This window comes from Artemia franciscana, chromosome 20, assembly GCF_032884065.1.
Source record: "Artemia franciscana chromosome 20, ASM3288406v1, whole genome shotgun sequence".
Classification (NCBI taxonomy): Eukaryota; Metazoa; Arthropoda; class Branchiopoda; order Anostraca; family Artemiidae; genus Artemia; species Artemia franciscana.
In genome coordinates, this window is record NC_088882.1 from 3,301,113 (window position 1) to 3,328,770 (window position 27,658).

Here is a 27,658-nt window from a genome sequence, read left to right on the forward strand (position 1 = left end):
ACATGGAGAGGGAGGGATGAAATGGGCTTTTGAAAATACAAATATGATATTATAAACAAACATTGAAGTGTGGTAACCTGTTCAATTAAGCAGAAATTAATTTAATCTGAAATAAAATATTTATAATGCAAAATAAAATCATAGGTTTTGGAAATACCATTTCACTAGGATAAGAAGTGAAATTTAACCATTAAAACTACCACAGATTTTGGAAATCTATCCTTGAATGTGGGCATTCATCTTGGACTATCTATATAGAACTAAAATTGGATAGTTTTTAGGCATCAAGTAATAGCTAATTGCAGAAAAAGCCAAGACAGATAGTCCAATTGAGAGTAATTTGATTGTTAATGTAAATAACAATTTGAAATGATTTTAAAAAGTTGAGAATAATGGAAAGAAACAGCTGATTATTGGGAACATGCTGCATAATAAAGAGTGAGCTTGGGATTTCACTGTTTTCATTTAGCCTGTTATTTTTATATCAATAGGCCTATTCCCAGGCTGTGGGCAAGCTATAGGCTAAATGGTATCATTGGAGGGGGGAGAGTGCATTGCAAGAAAAGTGACCATGTTATTTGCAAAACAGAATAATATAAAAATTGATAATGGCCAACCACTCTTGTTGGTTCAGCATGTTTTCTTCATAAGTGGCAAACCACTAGCCTAAATGGGCCTATTTACATTCACCAAAACTTGTCTTAGACAAGGAGAGCATATTAATCCTTCCCTGTCATACCCACTCGAGTAGCAATTTTGTCAAAAAATATTATTATAGCAACACATATACTATTTATAGCAGCACCACAACATTTTTAAGGACAGCCAACTTACTGAAGACACATCATCATTCAAGACATGAGATATAGGATCCTGGTCTTGAATACCAGACCATATTCTTAATTCTCGGCCAACACCTGCAGTTAAAAAGGACTGCTTATCAGCAGACTGGCAAATATCAGTAAACCCAGGTTCATGAGCTATTCTTGTCAAATTGCCGCTCATTTTAATCACATTTATTAGATTCAAAATCTCTACAAATTATGTAAAGCCTAAGTAAATGCTAGGTGGCTCTCATGAAAAAATTTAATATTCATCATTTGCGGAAGAAATAAATTAAAAAGTAAATGGCCCACTTGCAAAATTAGTTGTAAATAAACGAATAATTGATAGTAAAAATTTGTAAATAGCTGAATATTGCTCTGAAATGGCTCCAACTCGAAAAGTAAAAGATGCTCGAGAAATCATAAGTGGCCGTAAGCATACTGGTTTCAAAGATGCCAGGGACAGACTGGTCCATCTGTCAAAAAAGAAGGATGCCAGGCTTGTTTTACAGGAAAAACGATTAAATAAATCGGTAAGTTGTTTTGATTTTATATCAAATTATAGAAGTTCAAGCCTTTACAGTAACTTAAATGAGAACTTGAAGTAATGTCAATAAATCCCAGGCTAGTCAATAAATCAAAATGATATTTTGATAAGGTCTGATTTGCAAGTTAATACCCCCAGCACTTAGATGGTGCCTAATCTTCGACAAATATTTTTATTAAAATAATTTTTTTTAAACATGAGAGATCTTGGATAAGATAGGCTAGATGGTGTCTAATCTGGAATAGAATCACCCTTGCTATAGATAGCCTACTGGTGGATGGTTGGGACTTAGTATAAGCCTAAGATTCCAGCAGTACATAAGGAAACGTCTTAAAAATTGATTCTTACTGCATAATATGTAGAATAATCCTAGCTAACACATTTTGTGGGGGGAGAACCCTTATTTTCACTTCTTTCTCTGTTGTAAATTTTTTGGAAAATATTTTGCAGTTTGTGTTATTGACTTACAAATAAAGTGAATATCACCTTATTCCATGTGAGAGCTTTAAGGTCTTCCAGGCCTGTAGTGCTCTTGAGTTGATGACTGCCAGTCAAATCTCCACTGCTTCTTCTCCTGCTCCTTGTCAATTTGGTTCTTGAAGGACTAGATAGAGGGAGCAGTTGAATCTTTCAGTTGATTCTAGGGTCTTATGACTCTTCTCAAAAAGAATGATTAGTAAGTTCTTGATAGGGAGCTTGACTTTTGGTAGCTTCTTGGAGTATAATCTTGTGTTATGCTGGCTGCAACTGAGATTACTGCCAAAAATTGCTTACTTTTCATTCTAGAGCTTGTAAGTAAGCATCATATCAATACACAAGCATCTGTAAACAAAAGTGGGTAGTTTGAGGTACCTGAGGTGGTCCTCATATAAGGTTGATGCAAGACTTCATACTCATTTTTTTGCTCATCTTGTTACATGACCAGCAATGAGCCTCACATCTTGTCAATAAGAAGGACCAGCAAGACACATAGGCCTACCTAAATTGAGATGAGGTCTCATGAGAGCTTTATATAGCTTTATAAATATAGGCCCCTATCTGCTATTAATATTCTGTTTTAGTAATTCAAGACTAGAACTTGCACAGGAAGCAGCATGATGAATATGGCTATGGAATTTAAGCTTATCATCAATGTTCCCTTTCTTCTGCTCTGCTCTCTAATTGCTCTCTTACTTTTGTGGTGGGGCTAATGATCATATAGTTAGCCATTGTGTTATTAGGTCCAAAGTGTAAAACAGAATTTGCCTATGTTATTGCTAAAACCATGGTGTTGGTGTTAGAAGAATTTATTGCCAGTCAAAAAAAGGTACAATAGACAGAGTAATCACTAAAGAAACAAAAAGAGGAAAAAGGACACACACACATTGAAAATTCTATTACATTTGAATTTTCAACAAATTGATGACGATGGATGCTCAAAAGTTCTTTGAAAATGGGATAGTGATTTATTATTACTAATATTTGGGTTGGCATGCTTATATAAATGGATAATTTTATGGTTTCTTGTCCAAGGAGGCCAATGTAAAAGATACTTAGCAAATCCAAAGAAGATTTGTATGTGCTTTTTATCTGTAACTGTAAAAATTTCTAGAAAGGAGCAATGTAAAGCAGATGCAGAAGGGCTGTGGCATTGTAGATGGATGCTAGAATGTAATGGTTGAAGCATAGTTTGCTTTTTATGATTCCAGCAAAAGAAATAGTAATTTTATGCTCAACTTGAGAAATCAGCAAACAATGTGTGTGGCTGATAGATGCATCAATTGGAAGGCCCAGGTATTTAGTCTGTGGGTTTGATAAGAGAACTGTCCAGATTTAGGAGAGAAGTAGAGGGATTTTACCAATTGAAAAGGACAACTTTGGTTTTCTCAGGATCAAAAGACAGCCTGATTTTTGAATATTCATCTTTGAGGATTTTGAAATTCTGCTGAGTGTGCTGTATTGAATGGCAGATATTCAAGATGTTATCAGCATAATAAATAAGAGACACATTGATTCACCCAAGAATACAAGAAGGAAGACATTTTGCCTGAGCATCCAGGACACAATTATTGAACAGGTTAGGGAAATGAAAGCTCTCTGTCTAGTTCCTTTCTTAATATAGATAAGGTACTAAGGAATCACAGGCATATTCAAGGGATTTGAAGAGTCAGGCTTCACACAAGAATAAATGCAGTTGTGTTGGGATTGATGAAAACCCAACTGCAGGGGTAAACAGGATGGGAGTTTTAAACACACTCTTAAGATTCCTATATAAATCCCTGAAAACATGTATAACTGATGGGTTGATACCTTGCTTTGTTGTATGAAGAAGCATGGACAAATGAATTAGGGAATCAAACATACGTTTAACGTCATTTTTGTGAAAATAGTAGTTTATCTATCTAATGCTATTTACATGTTCTTGAAGGACTTTTAGTTCATGTCCTATTTTGGAACAAGTTACCTTTTATTACTAGATCTCCTTGGCAATTGGCATGCCATGCTTGAAGCTCTTCATACAGCTTTGCCCTATCAGATTTAGAAACATCAATTCTAAACTGAATCTGATCAGTTCCTTTTCGCTTGTTTGATTTTTGCAGGATCATGTTTTAATTCTTAATTTGTTCACCAAGAAAATAATGGGATTTGTTCTGCAGGAATCACTGTGGGGAATCAGGATTATACTCAGAATTGGGGAAAATTCTGGGCCAAATTAATTTTTATGCTGTATAATAACCAGAATCAATAAATTTAACAATGTTAATTTTGTTATTATGTGTGGCCACCTTGAGTCTTATGTTATCAATACTATTAAAAAAATATAAGTATTCTTGGAATCAGAACTGAAGCATCAAGATGAATTCACGATTATGCTCAAAATTGGGGGAAATTCTGGCACTTTTTCATCACTGTTAATTTATATGTGCTGCAGTATAACCACTATAGAGAAGTTTACCAATATTATTGTTTTATAATAATCTAGGGTGTTGTTTGCTTTTACATTTGTCTAAAACAAAGAAAAAAGGGGGCGAAGATAAGACTTGAAATTTGACTCAAAGGAATTACTTGTTTTTAATGCATATTTCAATTATTTTTACACTGATTTCTCAAGCTAGGAAAAAATATAAGGCACAAAAGTCACAACAAATAACAAAGGACACATTTAATTTGTTAAGTTTCAATATTTTGTAGCATTTGTCAAAATTTAAAGTGAAATATTGCAATTAGCAAATACTTAGTTGTATTTCACTATTAAAGGCATTTTCTTTGGCCCTAGTCTTCTTGGGGAGGGGAGAGGAGCTTTAGCCTTGTATTTATTTTTTCCCTGCTCTCCCTCTAGATATGCTCTTGATTGCTCAAATCATCTCAGATTTCAACAAAGAACCTAGTACATGTCAATTTTTTTTTCATGAATATGAAAATATATGCAATTCTGGCACATAGGCATGAGGGGCCTTCGGGCCCGCCCCCCCCGAAATTTTGTGAAATGCTGAATTTCCACATGGTTTCTTGGGATTTCTGGCAAAAGTAGGACATTTATTAAGAATCATGTGTGAAGCCTTATTTTTATGATTCTACAGCATGGAATTATCCGGTCAAGTCACTGCCCAATTATTAACCCATTTTCTGTCTAACTTTTTACTGTCTTTGAAGTAGGGGAGAGTGGGGTTGGTGTAAACTTTGAAGGTAGTGAAAGTAGGTTAGATACATAATTACCGACAGGTTGGAAAAGAGTTCTGTACCTGGAGAGTTAAGGGCTGACATGGTGGAAAAGAGTTCCACACATGGTATATATGCCAACAGGTTGGAAAAGAGTTCCATATCAGGGGCGTTAAGGGTTGAAGTAGGGGAGAGTGGGGCTGGTTCAGACGCGTGGTGAATCTGGACAAGCGCTTCTCTCCCTACAGTGCTGTCTGCTAATCAAGGAAAAAAACACTGTAGACCTGCCATCTAGCATTCTATTTGCGTATGTAGTTTTGTTACCCTTCGTGCAGTCGTTTTGGAAATATTTAAAAAAAAAACTGAAAAAAAAACAAGAAAAGGCATCCTGTATCTTCTTTAATTTGAGATTTAATTAAGCCTATATTAATAAACATTTAGCTTTCTTAATGCATGACATGTTTAACTTAGACTTCGTTAAGTTGTTTTGATTTTGGTTTTTGGCGCCATCTGTAAGTTCTGAGGCGTAGGTGAGGTTTCAGGCTTTTTCTTTCGGGTGGGGTTGATTTGGACAACTACAGGGGGGTGCATTCGGACATTGTTCAAACCAATCCCCTAATTAGCAATTGTACTGTTATTTTTTTTTTTTTTTTTTTTTTTTTTTTTTTGTAAAGAGAGTTTTGTCTTTCCACAGCAAAATAGAATTATCCTTGATATTAGGGCGTTTATCCCCCCTTTTCAGGATAAAGTACAGCTTTTAATGGATCAATTTAATTTCCCTTTCAGTGGGACATAATAGATTAATCACTGGTTCTAAATTGCTATGAACATAAATTGAGCCTAAAACGTACTTTTGATGCTTCAGTCTTCTTGCCCCCAACCGAACTCTTTTTCTAGTTCCTTTTTCTGGCTAAAAACGATTGGAGAATAGATCGACCAACAACAAATGTGCCTTAAGGGTCTTTATATACCCAATTTCCACTGAATCAGCGTTTTAAAATCGCCATTTTGTTTAAAATACTTGAAAGATCGGATGCAATGGCACCCATAATCCCGGGAGCAACAGCTCTAAATTATGCCTTAATACTCTTAAAGAGCTAACAACACATGTTGAAATGAGATTCCTCCAGAATTTCTACAATTGCTTGTTTGATACACTAGCAAAAAAAGTAATAATAATAAAAAACAATGTACCATTGGAAATTTCGCATTTCTTAGTTAGGGACTTGGAAATTCTGCTTAGAGAATGTTAGGAGTATATAATTAGACAGTGCAGTTTCCGTTAAGATCAGATCAAAATAGCTGAAATCAAGCACTGTATGATGGTAATTCTTGAAACAGTTAATTTCCTCCACTTTAGTGCAAAGCGAAGCGCTATCCTAAAAACTTATACTGCACTTAATCTTAAAGGCTTGTGCGAAACTAGGTGAGTCGAAAGACATGATGCTATTCAGATCTCGAAACAGTTGATTGTGCCTATCTTTAAGGCCCTAGAGGAGATAGAGAGAGACGGGGACTCGGTAATGTTGTCGAAAGCCAGAAGTCTGCTCAACAACATCCTGAGCTTAGACTACATAGTGACCCTCATTGTAATGGAATTTTTTTCTTGGGTATACATTGAATCTATCTAAGCTGCTGCAGTCTGAAAACATAGATATGGTTATGTGCATTCAGTGCATCGAAAGTGTAACAGAAATGTTCAAAGAAATCCGAAATAGTACTGAGGGAAGGTTTGATCAGCTGTTTCTTGAAACAACTAGGCTATGCAAAGAACTAGAAGCTACTCTTGTCATGCCACGAAAGAGGAACCTTTTCAAAATCCCAAGTGATATCCCGGCAGAAAAACATATAGAATTTTACTATCGCGTCTCCATTTTCCTCCCATCTATAGATCAGCTAATACAATCACTTGAATCTCGATTCACAAAGCACAAGGTCACGCTGAAAGGCCTCAGCGGAATACCATCTTTTGTTGTGAAACAGCCTAGCAGCGATCTTAAAGAACTGATCAAATTATATGCCTCAGATCTAACGAGTTCAGACTCCGCTGTGATGGCTGAGCTTGAACTATGGCGAGCTAAGTGGCTGAAAGTAGTACCCAGTCTTTTCCCGAAGACAGCAGTGCAGAGCTTGGCTGAGTGCAAACGTGAAATATTTCCGAATATTCACAGGTTACTGAGCATCTTTTGTGTCATTCCCACGTCTACAGCATGTGTTGAGAGGTCATTTTCTTCGATGAAAAGGATCAAAACGTATCTTCGCAGTCGGATGAGTGAAGACCGACTCTTGAATGTCCACAGAGATGTTCTCGTATCAGTTGATGAAATTTTGGAAAAATTTGCTATTAGCTCTGCTCGAAGGTTATGATTTAAAGTATATATAAAGTTAATCTGTATTTTCTGACATACGTGCTTTTTGCCTTTATTTAGTTACTAAATAAAAAAGTGCTACTTTATATCTGCTGTTTTGAAGGTTTTGGCCCCCCCCCCCGAAAAATTTCCTGCCTACGTGCCTGATGCAATTACTACTAGTCTATTTAATTAAATCACCATCAGGAACAACAAGAGGATAAGAGGCTGGGACTGTTTCTCCTGTGCCTGGGCTTAGAGTAGCTAGGAATAATTAGCCATTATTATTCTTTATAGCTTTTCACCTCATATATATATATATATATATATATATATATATATATATATATATATATATATGTTACTTTCCAGTTTGGAGGTGATACCCACATCACAAAAAGTGGCAAAATGGCGGCTGTGCAGAAGCCATTATTATTTAGCCATTATTGTTTTATATAGCCTTCTCACTTCATATATATATTACTTTCTAGTTTGGAGGTGATACCCACATCACAAAAAGTGGCAGAATGACGGTTGTGCAGAAGCCATAATTATTTAGCTGTTATTTAGCCATTATTATTTTATATAGCCTTCTCACCTCATATATATATTACTTTCTAGTTTGGAGGTGATACCCACATCACAAAAAGTGGCAGAATGGCGGTTGTGCAGAAACAAGGAAAGATTGAGATTAGGACATTGAAGAATCAATTACAAGGGAACAAGAATACTGCCAGAATGCCAAGAACATTGGCTTCATTGAATGACTCGAATGATAGATATGATGAGCCATTGCAACCTAGAAATACCAAAGGTGAGCCTTTTTTTTTCTTTTTGTTATTTAATTTTTTTTAATTTTACATTTTTAAATATGCCCCCCTTACTCCCTCCCCCCTAATTACCATCGCTGAACCACATTCCATTCTTCTAAAGAAAGTGACCCTAGAAAAATCTATAGGGTTTTTTGGTTTGGTGTTGGGCTATTTTGAACTTGTGGTACACAAATATGATATATATATATATATATATATATATATATATATATATATATATATATATATATATATATATATATATATATATGTATATTAAGTGTTCTGTGTGAATTTTAAAAATTTTGCTGAGGGTAACCTGAACCCCAATATCAGCTATCCCTATACAAAGGTTACCTTGGGGTAAATTATACATATTGAGATTGAGGCTGTTCAGGACAACACCATTCTAGGGCATGTCCTTAGAGAGCTATTTTCTCGTGTTATAAACTATATTTCCTATGGGAGGAAAACCTTGAACCCCCTTACCCCAAGGTAACCTTTGTGTAGGGATAGTTGATATTGGGGTTCAGGTTATTATCAGTGTAAATTTTCTAAATTTACACAGAACACCCAATACACTTGATGCCAGAACAAGCAATTTCTTTTGTATGTTTCAATTGCTTTATGTAAGATGAAGTGTCGTTCATTTTTTTTTATGTTATTTTCTTTTTCTTCTTTTCGTTTATTCACTTTATACTCCGTTTTTCATGTGTATTATAACGGGTTGTAAGTATATTCAATTTAATATATATATATATATATATATATATATATATATATATATATATATATATATATATATATATATATATATATATATATATATATATATATATATATATATATATATATATATATATATAGGTAAGGGGGTTCAAGGAAAACCTTGAACCTTCTTACCCCAAGGTAATCATTGTCTAGGGATAGTTGATATTTGGGTTCAGGTTGCCCTCAGGAAAAATTCTAAAATTTACCCAGAACACCCAATACACTTGATGCCAGAGGAAGCAATTCCTGACACAGAAAAAGCCGAGTCGTAATTTGGTGAAAAATGAACTTAATCCTGATATGGTATAAAAATGAGGTAAGTCTAAGATCCACTTAGTCCTCCCCAACGACGAACTGTTAACTATTGTATGATTAAGATAAGCAGCTAGCACCTTGCTTAAATCAGAAATAGACTTGATTTGCAATCTGTTTGTAGGGACAACTTTATCATCAACCCTTCCTATATCCCCCCTCCCCATGTCTCTCATTGCTAATTTTTTAGCAGAAAAATTGACATTTTGCACCTTATTCGAAGTGGGATCATGCAGGTATTACCAATTGGTACAATTTTGTGAACCAAGATGGGGTAGTAACATTTCTCCCCTCCCCCCTAAGTCAACTCTCTGGCAATAAGTTGTGTATTTGCCACCTTATTTCAACTATAAACGGATTTTGATCTGTATGATTGAAGACCCCAATGACAAATTGCCAGCTATTTTATGAGAAAGATAAAGAGAAAACACTTTGTTTAAATCAGAAATAGACATTGATTTTCAATCTGTGTGATTGTAGGGACACAGTCACCATCGACCCTTCTCAGACCCCCTCCTCCTGCCTCTCATTGCCAACTTTTTAACAGAAAGATAGACATTTGCACCTTATTTGAATTGGGATCATGCATGTATTTTCAATTGGTATAATTGTGCAAACCAAAACAGAGCAGTAACACCTCCCCCATCATCTGGGGGGGGGGTGCATGTGCTGCCTTGTTTCAACATAAAAGGATTTTGAGCTGTATGATTGGAAGCAGAAAGTGGGATTCTGTCTATTCAAATAAATTAAACCACTTTTGACTTGTGGGGTAGGTACCTTGGTCGAAGAGGAGAGAGAGGACAGATTTTTAGAGACATCCACCTCTTTTAAGCTCCACCTACATTCCATACGAAAGCCGATTGTACAGAAACCAATTGTTGCTTATGATTATTCATTATTTGCTATTATTTTCACAGCGAAATGATGAAAAATAACTAATCAAATCTCTTATAATCCTATAACCTTATAATACTATATAATATAAATAACTAATAACTAATCCAATTTTCATAGTCATTTTTATTCTCATATTTACATTTTAAAAAACACTAATGCTCTAGCATCTTCTGCACTTAGAATAATAGATATGGATCACAAATTCTTGTTATCCTATGTTTTGGAATGAAAATTACAAGGAACAATGATTGTTATTGATGATAAAACGGAATGACAGTAAGTTGTCCTCGCACAGGACTATGATCTTCACATATACATTTTGGTTGAAAAGGTGAACATTCTGATGACCTTAAGGGGTCTTCATAGAGGACTATCGTATTCACAGATGAATTTCGGTAAAAAAAAAATATGAACGTTTCGATGACACTAAGTGGTCCTCATCGAAGACCATCATGGTCTTCACAGATGCATTTTGGTAGAAAATGTGAATATTTTGATGGACAATAAGTAGCCTTCACAGATGCATTTTGGTACAAAAGGTGAACATCTTGATAATCTTAAGGAGTCTTCATAGAGGACTATCGTCTTCACAGATGAATTTCGCTAAAAAAAAATATGAACATTTCGATGACACCTAGTGGTCCTCATCGAAGACCATCATGGTCTTCACAGATGCATTTTGGTAGAAAATGTGAACATTTTGATGACTTTCAGGGGTCTTCACAGAGGACCATCGTCTTTACAGATGAATTTTGGTAAAAAAAAAATATGAACATTTCGATGACACTAAGTGGTCTCATCGAAGACCATCATGGTCTTCAAAGATGCATTTTGGTAGAAAATGTGAACATCTTAATGACAATAAGCAGTCTTCACAGACTACAACATTTTGATGTCAGTGAGTGGTCGTCACACAGGACTACCGTCTTCACAGATGTATTTTGGTAGAAAAGGTGAACATTTGATGACAGTGAGTGGTCCTCACAGAGGACTAGGGTTTTACAGATACATTTCGGTAGAAAATTTGAACATTTAGATGACAGTAAGCAGTCCTCATAGAGGACCATGGTCTTCACAGATGCATTTTGGCGGAAAATGTGAACATTTGGATGGCATTGAGTTATCCTTACATAGGACCATCGTCTTCACAGATGCATTATTATAGAAAAGATGAACATTTTGATTACAGTAAGTGGTCCTCACAGAGGACAATGGTCTTCACTGATACATTTTGGAAGAAAATGTGAATATTTTAATGACATTAAGTGATCTTCAGAGAAGACCATGATCTCTGTGAAGATCACACAGTAGCAGTTTCGTAGAAAAGCTGATCATTATAATGGCAGTGAGTAGCCCTCGGACCATGGTCTTCACAGATGTATTTTGGTAGAAATGATGAACATTTTGATCACAGTAAATGATCCTCACTTAGCAGACTTATTAGTTAAAAAAAAAAGTGAAATCTACTTTATAAACTGTCTATATAAGGAATTACTGAAATCAATTGCACTATCAATCAAAATAAGAAAAAAGTCATGCAATTGGTTGTAATAAGTGTGTTCGGGAGAACAGAATTAGGAGATTTGAGTGAATGAAACTTCTTGTGATACTAAAAACTAATCATAAAGGCAATAGAATGTTCTCATTGATATTCTTTTGTGTGATTTTACCCCCCCCCCTCCCCCCTGCCATCCGCTATTCTCAGTCTCAATGTATATGCAATAATTGATGTTTTTTAAAGCAGAAATGCTTCTTTCAGCTGATGCATTTGCTGCAGCAACTGGACTTTATCAAAGATCTGTTCCAGTTATTACAAAATCTTCTTGGGCCACTAAACACTAAAAAACTAAAATAAGCACTATAGAAGCTTCTCTAAGGTATTTTGTTGGAGGAATCACCCCTCCCCACATTTTTCTACTGTTCTCAGTTTGTACATGTGTGCTATGTCTGCTGCCTTTTTTTTTTTTAATGCATAAATGCTTCTTTCAGCCGATGCGTTTGCTGCAGCAACTGGACTTCGCCAGAAGTCTTCCCCAATTGTCAATGAGCCATACAGAAAGATTAATCAAATATTGGAAACGAGAAGGAATGAAGATGTCTATGCAACACGTCTTCAGACTCGACAGAATCAGTCATTGGCCACTAAACATGAAATGGATTATCAAGATCAGCTGCTGCAGTATCAACAAAGGTATATGATGATTATGATTTTATTAAGTGATTAAACCTTTACAAGTATTTCACTGCTAAATGTCTACAAACTAACACTACAAAGGAAAAAAACAAACAAACAATAGAATAAATGAAACTAATAAATGCCACAATCAAAGGCATCAATCAGGTATAAATATCAAATATTAACATCGAACCAGTCTTCTAGTCTAGTTGAATACAAAAATCTGTTCAAGCATTTCCTCAATACTTTGTCAGAAATTACTGAACTAGGACAAAATGGGAAATTAATTCCTAAAGAATGGAGTTCTAGTTCCATATCAAAACGTTGTAAGAAATAAACAGGACAAGTAAACGAAGGTATATATGAGTTTATAAATACTCATATATACCTGATGTGGGGAGCAGTCAGTAGATTTGTCTTTATTATAAATCGTTTTAAGTGAGCCTAGTCTATATATTTGTCGTAATCTCGTATATAATTGCAGTTATTATTTTCTTTTTTTTGTGTCTTATTGCTTTAGTGTCTCTTTGCATCATTCAGGAAGCGTTTATACAAACCTTTCAGTGTTCTCGAGCAAAAAAAAAATCATTAAGTTAATTATTTAATCCTAAAAAAATAGTTGTGTTTACTTCTTTTTTTTATTTGTTTATTTTTTACCAGCCTGTGTCGTGCACACTAATATAACCCTGTTTATTTTATAAGAAACCAGGCAAAGATTCTTTCGGAAGACAGGCATAAAACATACGTAGCGTGTATTATTTTGTGAGAACTAGGGGAAAATAATTTGCCCCTCCTCAAAAATTTTAATTCCTTTATCCTCTCGAGAAAATAGAAAACATCCCAAAAGTTCCTACTCAATCCCCGTGCCATTAAACAAGGCAATAAAATCGCAATCTTTTAGTCAGACCTATTGACTGCATGCAGATTCTAAAAATGAAATATATTCGCTTACATTTAAGAAAAAACGCATACCCTCGTATGGATATCCAAAAAAACCAACTGACTGATCGATTTACGTTCTCTAGGGAAACTAGCCGCACTATAGTATCACGCCATTGTTTTCATATCTCACTCACTGACACTCTAAATTAATATATAGAACAGCAAATGTTAACCTGGTGAAGTATTTCAGGTTGAATCAATCTAAACAAATTAAATTTCAACTTTCGAATTTTTCTAGATTTGGTGGGTAAGGCTGCGCTATTTAGTGTCAAATTTTCAAGATTCCTCATTTATCAGTCTATCCATGTTGTTTTTCTATCATCTAATTGCCATTCTATCTATCATTTCTCTGATGCATATTTCTATTTCTTTGTTTCTATTATAAATTTGCTGTTCCTATTTTTCTTTTTAATCTAATTTTGATATTTTTATTTCTTATTTCCTTTCTTCATTTCTATTTCTGTCATTATATATCTATTTTTTCTATTATATATATCATATCGGTTCAAAATGATACAAGCTTTATCAAAAGACAAAACAGAATAGTAATAATGTATCTGATGGGTTTTTGAAGCTCAGTGAGTGCGATAAAGCAGCTGGAACAGCATTCAGCCAGTTTTGGCAGTTAGAGGGGGAAAGGCTCTCCACGCACTGCTGTAAGATCACTATGAGACTATAACGGGTAAGGAGCAAGAATGGGGCCCGATCGCCCGCTCACGGGGTAATAGTAGAGGGAGCACCCTTGAAAAATGGAAAATAATAGCATAAAAATATACTTTCCCATCTCTGACACTCCTCTTAAGGGAAATGTTCTAATATAGCCCCCTCCCCCAAGGGAGTCTGATCTGTGTGTGCCTATATCTGCAATTTATTGGCATTCCCAGCCCAGTCCTGCTTTCTTGGACATTTTAAAGCTGTATTTTGGCCACCTTTTTTTGCAGGGATAGGGGTTCAGTGGACTAATCTGAAAATGGTAAATCTTTTTCCTCCGAATATTTAGTTATGTCTGCTGTTATGGATGATCTGTCTGGCTACACACTACATCTTTTGACTTTTGTGTTAACGTCTTTTCATTAATTTAATCTTTGTTAAAATCCATTTTTTGAAATTCTACTCGTTTATATTCTTTAATGGAAATAATTTTGTCATATTTCAGAGGCATTGTCGCTTCCTCCACCATGCAACTTACATTCTTCTCTCCAAGTTACATTAGAAGGACTCTCCACAAAAATTGGGTCTATTTTACGTACAATACACTTATCAAAGCCCCTCCCCCCTCAATGTTAGGGCCAGATCAACATACCACCTAAATTTCGTAAAGCCCACACCTCAGTTGGCTAGTGCTCCATGGGGATGTGAGTCCTTATTCGATGAGACTTGGCCTGTAAAAAATGCATCTTCATGCAAAATACAATTGTCCTTGCATTTTTAGTCGTGGAACTGTTTACAAGCCAGCTTACGTGGATTTAGAGGTAGCCAAAAGGTCAAAATTTGAGTGTCTTTCACCTAAGTAGGCTTCTTAATGTCCCTACCCCTTGGTAGGACCAGACCATGATAATACCTAAATTTCGTAAAGCCCACACCTCAGTTGGCTTGTAATCCAAGGAAATTTGAGTCCGTACTCGATGAGTCTTGGCCTGTAAAAAATGCATCTTTTGTGAATAATTGTCTTTATATTTTTAGTCGTGGAACTGTTTACAAGCCAGCTTATATGGATTTAGAAGCAGCCAAAAGGTCAAAACGATTGCCAGAGCGAGTGCCAGTTGCCACGGCCAGCAGCAGTGATGTCAGGTCTAGGTTGGAGGTTCTTTCTTCTGATGGCCACAGGGTCCAGGTCTCTAACCTTGGGAGAGATGTTACTGAAGCTGATATAAAAGTAGGCATCAAATTACTGCAATTGTGAATAATATTCGTAATTTTGCCAGTTGTATCAACTAATAAAAATAATCATTTGTAATAATTACAATAGCAGTAATTATAAAGTAATATAATCCGTCCAAATTGAAACAATAAAAACTACCAATGGATTTTTTTTTTTTTTCAGAGAAGAAAATAAACATTTATTCCTAAGCTCTTAATGCTTCTTTTTTACTTTTAGAAACCAAGGCTATTGTATCTTTTTTTATTTTTTTATTTTAGTTTGTTCAACTTTAGATTTCATTAACTTCAGTCTTTCTAGCCTTCAATCCTTCTATTCTTTTTGTCTTAAATTAGTCTTAAAATTCAAATCTTTGTCTTTTTAAACCTTGAGTTAATTTTTTATTTTTAAATTTAGTTTCACTCTTCAGTTTTTAAGCTTTAGTTTCCATTCATTTTTTATATAAAGGTCTAGATGTTTGATAAGAGTATTGGATGGTTAAAATTTTTGTGCTAAAAAAAAGGAGGGAAAAAAGGAAAGTTAGTTTTAATGTTTGTTTTGACTCTAAATACGATAGCAATATTTTCTGAGAGATTTCATCTAATTTTTGAATTTCAATTGTTCAGTGGGGGAAGCTTTTGGTACATAGTTCATTGTTACGTTCATTACCATAAACACACTCTTTTGATATTTTATTCAGAAAGAATAAGACGCTATAATTGATAAAATATGTGACGCAAGCAGGAGGAGGGATAGTGATATGAATTATCCTCCTGAAATTACGGCTAACTCATTAAATAAACACCTTGCCGCTATTGTACAAACCCTCCCTGCTCTCTAATGTAATATTCCCCACCCCCAACACCAGACTAGGATATCCCTGTAGTACATTATGTTGATGTTGAGGCAAAAATAAGTAAACTAAAGAGAACCTCAATATGTCCCGGTGACATCCCAATTGATTTAGTAAAAGCTTTTCCTGATAAGTTATCAAAACCTTTTTCAAATATTTTTAATGCAATAACTAGAAGTGGCTCATTCCCTAAGTGCTGCAAAAAAGGATACATTACACCCATACAGAGGTAAGGTGTTAGATTGGATTTTTATGGATTCCGACCAACTACCTTAACACCAATATTTTGTAAAAATGTACGATATTTTTGAAGTAGATTGGCTTCAAAAGACGATCCTTATACTTAATTGATGAACCGCAATTTGGAAACATGAAAGGTTTGTCAACGACACATTACCTGGTCAGTCTCCTCGATACTATATATAAATTACTTGACGAGCCAGATATGTGGCTCAATATTCTTTTAATTGAGCTCCAAAGGCTTTTGATCTGGTTAGTCATAATGATTTTGTTGAAAAATTGCTGAATAAATTTAATGCACCCCATTTTCTAGTCAATATCATTGCATCTTTTCTGTCAAATACTAGTCAAGCTGTTAAGTATAAAAATGTTTATTCTGATTCACTCCCTGTTTCTTGCGGAGTTCCGCAGGGTACGCTTTTAGGTCCTTTATTATTTTTGGTAATGATTACCAATCTTGCTAATGAATCAGCCGATCAATATAAGTTTGTGGATGACATGTCATTGCTCGCAAAATGCAGAAGAATTATTAAGAGCATTGCAGTGACATTCTCGAAGACGTTGTACAAAAATAAAGCTCATATTTAAACCTTTAGTTTTCTTAAATCAAAGTCATCATTTATAACCCAATACCTAATGAAATAGTTACAACAAAAACTAAAATCTTAGGGGCCACACTAACTAGCGATTTGAAATGGGAGACCCACATTTGCTCTATTGTTAAACAGGCTGGTACATTTCCGTCTCTCCTTAAGCTATTTGCTAAATTTTCATGCCCAAAAGCTCATTTCCTCCGTCTTTGTGTATCTTTTGTCCGTCCACAGCTTGAGTATGCTTGCCCGGTGTGGCATTTGGTCTTACGGTGGATCAGTCCGATAGGCTAAAAATTATTTAGAAGAGAGCCCTGAGAATTATTTACGGTCAAGGAAAAGTGCCTTACGTTCTCCTCAAGGAATTCTGCCTTCCTACCTTCGCAGCCCGACTTGTTACTCTTTATACCAAATTCAGAAATAATCTGCGTCGTAACCCACGCTTTCAATGTATCCTCTCAGCCCCTTATTGCCCTTCAAAGCCTCGTTTACCCCGATCAAAAGCACAAAAAAGTCCCGGTTTTAAATCCTACTAATGCAAGAACTAAGCGTCCAGCGTTTATTGAAATTATAAAAAAATTAAAATCGTACTGCATCACATTAATATGTCATTTGGATTGTTGATGTGATTTTTTTTTTTTTTTTCATTTTTATTTGACAGGCCAGTTAGATTCATCGCTGTATGTTTTTTATAATGTACTTATTTTTACTCATGTCCTCATTTTTCTTATATTACTTACTTTTACTTATTTTACTCATATTTATACTTATGTTTGTGTACTTTTTTTATTCATTGTACTCATTTTATTTGACAGGCCAGTTTGGTTCATCGATATAGGCAATATTTTAATATTTTACTTATGTATCGATGTTTTTTTTTTTTTTTTTTTTTACCACAATGTAGTCTAGCTGACTTTTTGAAACAAGTTCAGCAGTTTTTATCTTGTGAAAGTTTGCTTGATAATAAAGTACTATTCTATTACCCTTGTGCTTAGGAAAGCTTCCATAGTTGGGTGACGTTTCATAAGTTCTAAGTTTTTATATAAACTAAAAAGTTTTTATATATATTTTTATATAATGTTTTTATATAAAGTTTTTAATATAAAGCTAAATTTCCAGGGAACCACTTGTGTTTCGACGCTGAAATTCCTTTTCTGTGTGTTGTTTCGTTTGGCCAAAGCCCAAATGGGTAGTCTTCAAAGCTGCTCATTGCAAGTTTCTCCAGTTTCATGCGTTGGAAAATATTATAATTGTGAAAAATATTAACACTCAAAGTATTAAAACTTGTTGATCTATGTCATTAACAAGTCTATTAGTGGGATTGGATGAGTTTAAGCATCTATAGCTAGGATTGTCACGGATCCAGCATCAAAAATATCCAATTTAGGAGCTTGAAAAAAAAAATACTGTCCTAGGCCTAATTTAGGATCGAGGTTACATTTCAGAATATTTCTTCGAGTTGTAACTAAAAAATATATAAAACACAGCATATACAAATATTTTACAACTTTCCAAAGTTGTGTTTTTGGGTACTGGGTTTGACAACAAGAGCTAAGAGCTCATATGGCGCTTGTGACGAGACAAGAAGAGCTAAGGGCCAAGAGATCATATGGTATGAGCTCTAACAAAATTCTATGAATCAATAGATTAATTTAAAAAAAGAATAAGAGGCTTAATGCCGGTCAGGATTTAAAATAAGAGCTCTGAGTCACGATGTCCTTCTAAATATCAAAATTCATTAAGATCCGATCACCCACTCGTAAGTTATAAATACCTAATTTTTTCTAATTTTTCTTCTCCCTTTAGCCCCCCAGATGGTCGAAGCTGGGAAAACGACTTTATCAAGTCAAATTGTTCAGCTCCCTGGCACGCCTACCAATTTTTCATCGTCCTAGCACGTCCAGAAGCACCAAACTCGCCAAATCACTGAACCACTCCCCCAACTCCCCCAAAGAGAGCAAATCCAGTACGGTTCTGTCAATCACGTATCAAGGACATTAAGTTGTTGGTTAATTAATTTGAAAAATAATTAGTAAATATTTAATCTGAAATAATTTCAGTGCAGATAAGCAGGCACATTTCTTAATAAGATATTTTAGGGAAATCCAAAATTCAAATCATGGGTGTATTCAGGTTTGGTTGCTCTGTTTGACCCCTCTCCCCCCCTAGAGGTGGTCTTAGAGTAGGGATAGTGGGGACACCTGCCCCGTGCGCAGAAATTCTAGAAGCGCATTTTAGATGCGTACGTCCTTTACTAGGTTGCAGCTGGCGCTGCAACCATGATCTGGTATATATTCAGGTAATAAATCTATGATTCAAACTACGATTTTTATGTCAAGTAAAGTACCATCTATGATTTAGGAGTTGTTTGGCGACATTGGGCCTTTGAAGATGGCCAAAATGTATCGTCCTGGCACTGCTGAGATTGTGTTTGTTCGTCGCAGTGATGCTGTCCAAGCCATAGAAATGTACAACAATAGACAATTGGATGGTTTGCCTATGAAATGTCGTCTTGTTCATTTAGATGATCCAGATATGGATGTGGTGGCGGAAGATGATTATGTTAATCGTATCGCCGCTGTAAGGTATCATTCAGTATCTTGTAGGGAACTTGAACTGTAGAAAGTCATCTTTCTACGAAAGTCATCTGTAGAAAGTCTTGTATTTATCTGAAATCAGCCTTTTTTAACTTTTGCTAAATTTTTTAATTTTTTAACTTAAAAAAAAGTTTTTTAACTTTTGTTTTTTTTTTCAGAATGTAACACTCTTAATTACCAAGAACAGTGAAAATCAAATCTTTGATTTGACTTTGATTGACTGATTCAACATCAGAGAGTACTTGCTCGATCTCCGATTGCCATCGAATTTGAGTTAATCTTGCACTCGCGTATGCAATTCGAAGGATAATATCTGTAACTGCCGTTTAGAGTTAGTGTACTATCTATTAGATTTTAAAATATAAACAAATTGATAAATGCAAATAAGATAATTATAAAATATAAACAAGCAATGTATTACTACCATAATTAAGGAAAGGGACCAGAAGCTGTTGACGGGGAGATGAGAAATATGCACAAAAGTCAATTCTCTGGTCAGTTTTCAGTCCTTGAAAGCAATCTTGGCTAAGGAAAAGGAGCCCAATCTTAGTTCCTATCTCCTTGGGAGTTTAAATTATAATTATTACATTATTAATATGGCGGAACTCAGCAACGGAGCTGAAACTTTCAGTACATTTATTCGGCCAGTTCAGAGTCAGAGAGGAGACTGAATTATTCCAGTCATTCATTTCATTGCTGGATTATTCTTTTCAACATATTTAACTTCATTACACAAGAAGGATTCAATATTTCATTGTATTCATTTCAAGTCAGAGAGGAGATTGAATTATTCTAGTCATTTAATTCGTTACCATATTATTCTTTTCAACGTGTTTAGCTTCATTATACAAGAAGAATTCAATATTTCATTATATTTATTTCAGGCCAGTAAGTAGACTGAATTAATGCAATCATTTTTCTAATTAGATCAAAGGCATAGACCCAAAATTTCTCCGGTAATCAAGAGGAATTGGGTATTTTCGAATACTACATTCCTTTTGTCATGACCCATAAATAACGGTTCAAGTAGTGATAAACCCTTTTATTTGATAGTGAAAAAGAAATGACAAAAAATGATAAGTATTTTGATCAAATATATAGTGATCGTCAGTATATCTGTTGATATCTGTACAAGTCCGTTTGCCAAGCCCAGAACAAATATATGAGATTCCTTAATTGATCAATTTACAAACAACAAATCAAATTAAACAAATATAGCCACTACTAGAAGGTCAATTAACCTCTATGTAGTGACTAAAATAATTAATTAATTCATATAATCGTAACATAAATAAATATACTAAAACAAATTGAAGAAAAATAATAAGAACAAGAAAGAAGAAAGAGAGAGGGAAAGAAAGAAAAGAAAAAAACTAAAACCTTCACAAGGGACCTGCTCTCGTCCTGTATCTCGACCAAGTAAAAACTTTTTGTGATTTGTGTGACCTGTGATTTAAATGAAGAAATTGATTCCAAGTCTATAATGATGTTCTGGGAGGTTATTCTAGAGGGTTATACTTACATGACGAAACACATTAGCTGATCTCGCTGTATTTCTCTTCTCATCACTAGCTTATCTGCATTCCTACTATGATAAGAACGATAATCAGAATTAGCAGAAAAAATATCCACAAACCAAGTTGGTGAAATACCATTCAAACATTGGTATACCAGTATTAATAACTGGCGATCCCGTAACTGACCAACAATCAGAATTTGAAAATGGGGAAACAAAAAAAGTGCATCACTAACATTAGCATATTCCCCCAAAAGACGAACTGCTTTACTCTGAATCGTCTGGATTCTTCTATAATTAGCATAAAAATTGCTTGCCCATGAGTACTCCCATATACAATATAAGGTTGGCTAAAGGCTGGATAAAATTACGAAAAGGACGAAGTAAACTTAGGCCTCTTGATGACTTGGGCGATATGATTTCACTGTGTTTTGTTCCAATTCAGATCCAATTCAAAATATTAAAATGGGAAAAACAAAATGTGATACAAATATATCACAAAAATTAGCACATTCCCTCAAAAGACGAACTGCTTTATTCTGGATCGTCTGGATTCTTCTATAATTAGCATATAAATTGCTTGCCCAAAGAGCACACTCATATACAATATAAGGTTGGATAATCGTACCGTAAATAATCTTTAAAACTGAAACCTGGAAAAAATTACGACAACGACAAAGTAAGCATAGGCCTCTTGCTGCCTTGGACGATATAATTTCACTCTGTTTCTTCCAAATCAAATTACAATCAACGAAAAATCCCAAATACCTCGTTACTAAAAGTTGATTAATGATAGTACCACCAAAGCAAATACTATCTAAAGAATTTATTGCAAAACCGGTACGGCTAAAAATCATATAATTTTTTTTACTACCATTAACACTTAAAAATCTGAGACTAGTAAATGTATTCAGGTAGTGCAGGACATCATTTGCGGAAACTGTGAGATCTAGAAGGTTCGTCTCTGCCATTGTTGTCGCTGTGTCGTCCGCAAATGCTGTAAGTATTACACCAAGAAGATAAAATCTTAATGTATCAGCATATACAAGAAAGAAAAGTGGTCCTAAAACAGATCCTTATGGAAATCCACAATTTACTTGTGATGCAGCGCTTGTAGTATCATCAACCGCAACACGTATTGATCTTCCATGCAAATAGGATCTAAACCACTGAAGACATTTATCCCTGATACCCAATTTACTAAGTCTACCAACAATAATTCAAAATCAACCGTATAGAAAGCCTTTACAATCAATAAAATTTGTAACGGAATTTTTCCCCTTTGAAATGCAATGTTGATATTATCAACTAAATGATGCATCGCATGACCTGTTGAAATCTAAACTGAATATTGCATAGCGATCCCAAGGACTCAAGATACCTATATAGGCGCCCGTGCATAGTTCTCTCAAAAATTTGAGAAAAGGCGCCCGTGAAATATTGCTGTGTCGTCTGCAAATGCTGTAAGAATTACGAAGGTAAAATCTTAATGTATCAGCATATACTAGAAATAAAAGTGGTCCTAAAACAGATCCTTATGGAAATCCACAATTTACTTGTGATGCAGCGCTTGTAGTATCATCAACCGCAACACGTATTGATCTTCCATGCAAATAGGATCTTAACCACTGAAGACAATTATCCCTGATAGCCAAATTACTAAGTCTACCAACAATAATTCAAAATCAACCGTATAGAAAGCCTTTACAATCAATAAAATTTTTAACGGAATTTTTCCCCTTTGAAATGCAATGTTGATATTATCAACTAAATGATGCATCGCATGACCTGTTGAAATCTAAATTGAATATTGCATAGCGATCCCAAGGACTCAAGATAACTATATAGGCGCCCGTGCATAGTTCTCTCAAAAATTTGAGAAAAGGCGCCCGTGAAATATTGCTGTGTCGTCTGCAAATGCTGTAAGAATTACACCAGGAAGGTAAAATCTTAATGTATCAGCATATACTAGAAATAAAAGTGGTCCTAAAACAGATCCTTATGGAAATCCACAATTTACTTGTGATGCAGCGCTTGTAGTATCATCAACCGCAACACGTATTGATCTTCCATGCAAATAGGATCTAAACCACTGAAGATATTTATCCCTGATACCCAATTTACTAAGTCTACCAACAATAATTCAAAATCAACCGTATAGAAAGTTTTTACAATCAGTAAAATTTTTAACGGAATTTTTCCCCTTTGAAATGCAATTGTTGATATTATCAACTAAAATGATGCATCGCATGACCTGTTGAAATCTAAATTGAATATTGCATAGCGATCCCAAGGACTCAAGATAACTATATAGGCGCCCGTGCATAGTTCTCTCAAAAATTTGAGAAAAGGCGCCCGTGAAATATTGCTGTGTCGTCTGCAAATGCTGTAAGAATTACACCAGGAAGGTAAAATCTTAATGTATCAGCATATACTAGAAATAAAAGTGGTCCTAAAACAGATCCTTATGGAAATCCACAATTTAATTGTGATGCAGCGCTTGTAGTATCACCAACCGCAACACGTATTGATCTTCCATGCAAATAGGATCTAAACCACTGAAGATATTTATCCCTGATACCCAATTTACTAAGTCTACCAACAATAATTCAAAATCAACCGTATAGAAAGTTTTTACAATCAGTAAAATTTTTAACGGAATTTTTCCCCTTTGAAATGCAGTTGTTGATATTATCAACTAAATGATGCATCGCATGACCTGTTGAAATCTAAACTGAATATTGCATAGCGATCCCAAGGACTCAAGATATCTATATAGGCGCCCGTGCATAGTTCTCTCAAAAATTTTTGAAATTAAAAGTAGGATTGATATTTGTGTCCAAGTAGCCATCCATTGCTTATTTCCACCCTTGTACAGTGGGGCGACTTGCCTGCTTTAGAGAATTTGGAAACTGGCCTTTCTCCATTGAAAGATTAATCAAAAATAAAACAATTGGTAATAAATAGCATCCAGCAGCTTTAAGACTTAGGCTATCTATCCCGGCAGAATTTGACATAAATGTCTTAATAACCTTTTCAAGTTCCAGCATAGTACAGGGCTCGATAACCATTGCGTTTCCAGACCCTCTTTCATCAATGAAGACTTCACTTGTATTCGCATCACTAGACTGAGCAGTATCACTTTTAGTAAAAGTTTCAATCTTTGAAAAAATATTTACCAAACTCGTCAGCAGTATGCTTCGATTAAACCACTCGCCCTCCATTCACATTTAGTCAATTTTACAGTTTTTACTCCCAGTCTTCAATGTGTCATTTATAATAGGCCAGGTACCTCTCGTATCACCAGCATTTTCACTAAACTTTTCAGAATAATAATTTCTGACAGCGGATCTCCTCAGAAAATTCACCAAGTTCCTTGATCGCTGGAATCTTTCCAAGTCTTCTTGCGTATTAGATTTAAGATACAAACGGTAAAGCTTGTTTCTTTCTTCAATATTTTCTTTTATTGCAACATTAATCCATGGTTTTCTAAGCTTTTTTCCTTTTCTTCTCAATTTTTATTGGGCAACAAGAATCATAAACCGGCCAAAGCGCATTTAAAAACTTATCGAAAGCGACTGAAGCATCTTCTTTTTCTTTTAAAACTTCATCCCATGATATACAGCTAATAGCCTCTTGAAATCCTCTCAAATTCACCGACTTCGGTTGCCTTATTTTCATTCTTTTTCTCGACTTCTTGTTACTCAAAGACTTGAATGAACAAACTATAGGGAATTGATCAGATCCCTGTATAATCAGAACATCACAAGCGCATTTAGAAATCAAAGGTCCAGGCACAAAAAAATTATCAGTTAAAGTTGCTGAATGATCAGTTAGAAATCCAGCTGTAGGAAAGGAATTAGACAAAATCATCAAATTAAAAAAAAGTCAAGATTCACCCCATTCAGATGTAATTGGTTATAATTAAAATCACCTGCATAAATACAATCTAAATTACTCGCTCTTACTCATAAAACATTCAATACTCTCAAAGAACTCCTCAGGAACAGCATCGGAAGGCGGATACACCAGGCAAAGCAAAATCTTTTTGTTTTCTATTTACACCTCTATTGTAGCAGTTTCAATCTTACCTTCAATCCAACAAGTCAAATCATCCCTCTCCCTGTATCTTAGTCGCTCCTTCAGTATGAGAGCAAGTTCCCCCGCTGCATTATAGCTCTAGCTTTTGAAATCAGTGAATAACCTGGAAAAGAATACGAGGAGAGAAGACTATCTATGGCAAGAAAAGACTCATAGACGTCAAGAATATCAATTCGACCCTCACAAGACTCTAGAAAACTCGATACCTCTAAATATGATGAAGTAATATGGCAATTCCACTGTGAAAGACGTATAAATCCTCCAATACATCTATATCCGGGCTGATAAAATCCACATATTTACTATATCGCCATGGTTTAACATTTATGTCTGCAACATCATTCGCAATATTCGATGCCAAAAACTTATCCGCTTGAAAAGGGGTACTTTCAAACAGCTGAAGCTGTAAACGTCGGTCTAAATACTATTACAATTTTATGACATTTAATGGCATAATTTGAACAAGGGATTAACAATGGTAAAAGAGTTTTCAATTCATAAGGCACAATCATATGATAAAATTATTCATAAATGGAACTTTTCAAATTTAATGACATTAACATAGACAGGAAACAAGAAAAAGGAAAAAAGGGGGAAAAGAGAGAAAAAGAAATTGATAAATACTAAAACATGTCCTCGATTGGCCAAAGTCTAAGTGAAGTGTTCTTATGGGAAGGCGAACAAAAACACGCCCTTGATCAGACCAAACATAATTGTTGCCATATTTCTCACGAGCTGCGTTAAGAATATCCTGCCGCTGACGCGTTAGATTTTCCAAAGCAAAAGCACCACTTTTGTATGTTTCTTCTTAGCTGCGTAAAAACTACTCGCGATCTCCTTGTCGCGGAATGTAATCAGTACAGGGGCAATTTAATCAGACCGAACATAAATTCGGTGCAGATCGGTTTCGGTGCAGATCGGTGCACTTTGCTTATGTCAGCATCAGTTATTCTGGCGAGTTCCATCGTTCCTCAGAGACTATTTAACGTGGTAGTTTTCAGATCTGAATTCGGGTTTTGTTTAACGCCATTGAGCATGAGCGAATCTAGTCTCGAGTTTTTATTCGATATCATCTCTACGCCGCTCAATCCGAAGTATTTTATCACCAAGAGATTCAAGGTGACTTTTCATAAACTTCAGTTGTTCAGGCATTAGATTCAGTTCATCAAAAGCTTTTTTAACATTTTTCGTAGTTTTTTTTTCGAAGCTTCATTCTTATTTGATTTGAAATTAAGTAGGTTAATCTCCGCTACCGTCTGTTGATCTTGAGATCCTTAACGATATACCAAATATTTCCAACCAACTGATATAATTCTAACGGGCCATAGAGGATACCTTGCGAATTTAGCGAAAAGCTCAAGATTAATATCACACTAAACTAAAGCTATGACAAGACTAAAGGTATGTCTAATGCTCCGGATTGAACCTCTACCTTAATAACCCTTAACCAAAGGCAGATTGAAGTTGTCAATAAGTTCAAGTGTCTCGGATCGTACATTGACATCAACGGTGAATGTAGAAAGAAATCCAGTGTCGCATTGCATGAGCTTACGCTGTCTTCGCACACTGTAGAAGCTGATATGGAAAAGGAAGGAAATCCACCGGAGAACAAAAATCTGTATTTACTATCGCCTAGTCCGATCTGTCTTACTCTATGGCTGCGAACCATGGTCCTTGAAAGTTGCCGCGGTCCACGCCTTCAACAATTTTTAACACAGATGCCTGAGGAGCATACTGGGGCGACGTCTCAGTGAACGAATCCCAAGTACGATCATTCGCCAATGATTTGACCAGAAGTACGACATCACAACTATCATTCGATGCCACCGCTTGCCCTGGTTCGGCCATGTTTGCCGAAGGCCAGCCTTGACTATTACAAAGCAAAGCCTACGCTGCAAACCAGCACCTGATTGGAGGAAACGACATGGAGGATGAGCCGAAACTTGGCTCAGCACCGTCAAATCTGACCTCGAGTCGATTGGCGAATTCCGGAGACATGGCCGCAGATAGAACCCTTCATGGCGCAAAATTATCGCCCTATCAACCCAAGACAGCAACCTGTGGAATTTAATAGTCTGCCATGTCCTGTCGCCAGGGAGGGCTACATAGCTTGTGTCCTGATCCAAGTACAAGTGCAGTATATTTGATCGGAATATTTAGAGTTTTGTGTCATTGTTTTTCACTATCTAATGGATGCATATATTCCTACTTGAACTGTTATTTATGCCTCAAGAGAAATTTTATATCAGTTTCACAACTGATGGAATAGATATCAGTTAATAGAAAGTTTATAGAAACGAAAAATAAATTTGCTTTTTATTATGCATAAAAAATTTACTATTTCAGTGTATATTTATTTCAGGTCAGCAGGTGGATTGAATCATTCTAATCATTCATTTCATTACCTAATTATTTACTTTTGCATATTTCATTTCATTATACAAAGAGAATTCACTATATCAATATATTTATTTCAGGCCAGCTATCGGCGCTAGTGGTGAGGTTGTAATGCCTGAGAAAACCCCTTCTAATGTGAAGCCAGATGTTTCGTTGATAATATCTACTCTTTTCAAACGTTCAAAGTTTCATAAACAAAATTTTATAGTAAAACTACCCAAGAATTCTTTTTAGCTGA

The 27,658-nt window shown here is 35.2% G+C and overlaps 1 protein-coding gene across 2 annotated transcripts; it reads left to right on the plus strand.

Moving 5' to 3' along the window:
• Positions 1-1,089: 1,089 nt before the first annotated feature.
• On the plus strand, positions 1,090-27,658 carry LOC136040291 (eukaryotic translation initiation factor 3 subunit G-1-like). 2 transcript variants are annotated; one of them, XM_065724535.1, is made up of 6 exons: positions 1,090-1,357; positions 7,980-8,172; positions 12,140-12,341; positions 14,952-15,144; positions 19,171-19,394; positions 27,501-27,658. In XM_065724535.1, exons 1-6 carry the CDS (start codon positions 1,208-1,210, stop codon positions 27,652-27,654), a joined length of 1,116 nt encoding a protein of 371 aa, XP_065580607.1. In that variant the 5' UTR covers positions 1,090-1,207; the 3' UTR covers positions 27,655-27,658. The 2 variants fall into 2 exon arrangements, with proteins under 2 accessions (XP_065580607.1, XP_065580608.1); XM_065724536.1 differs by having other exon boundaries at positions 1,091-1,357; positions 19,171-19,389.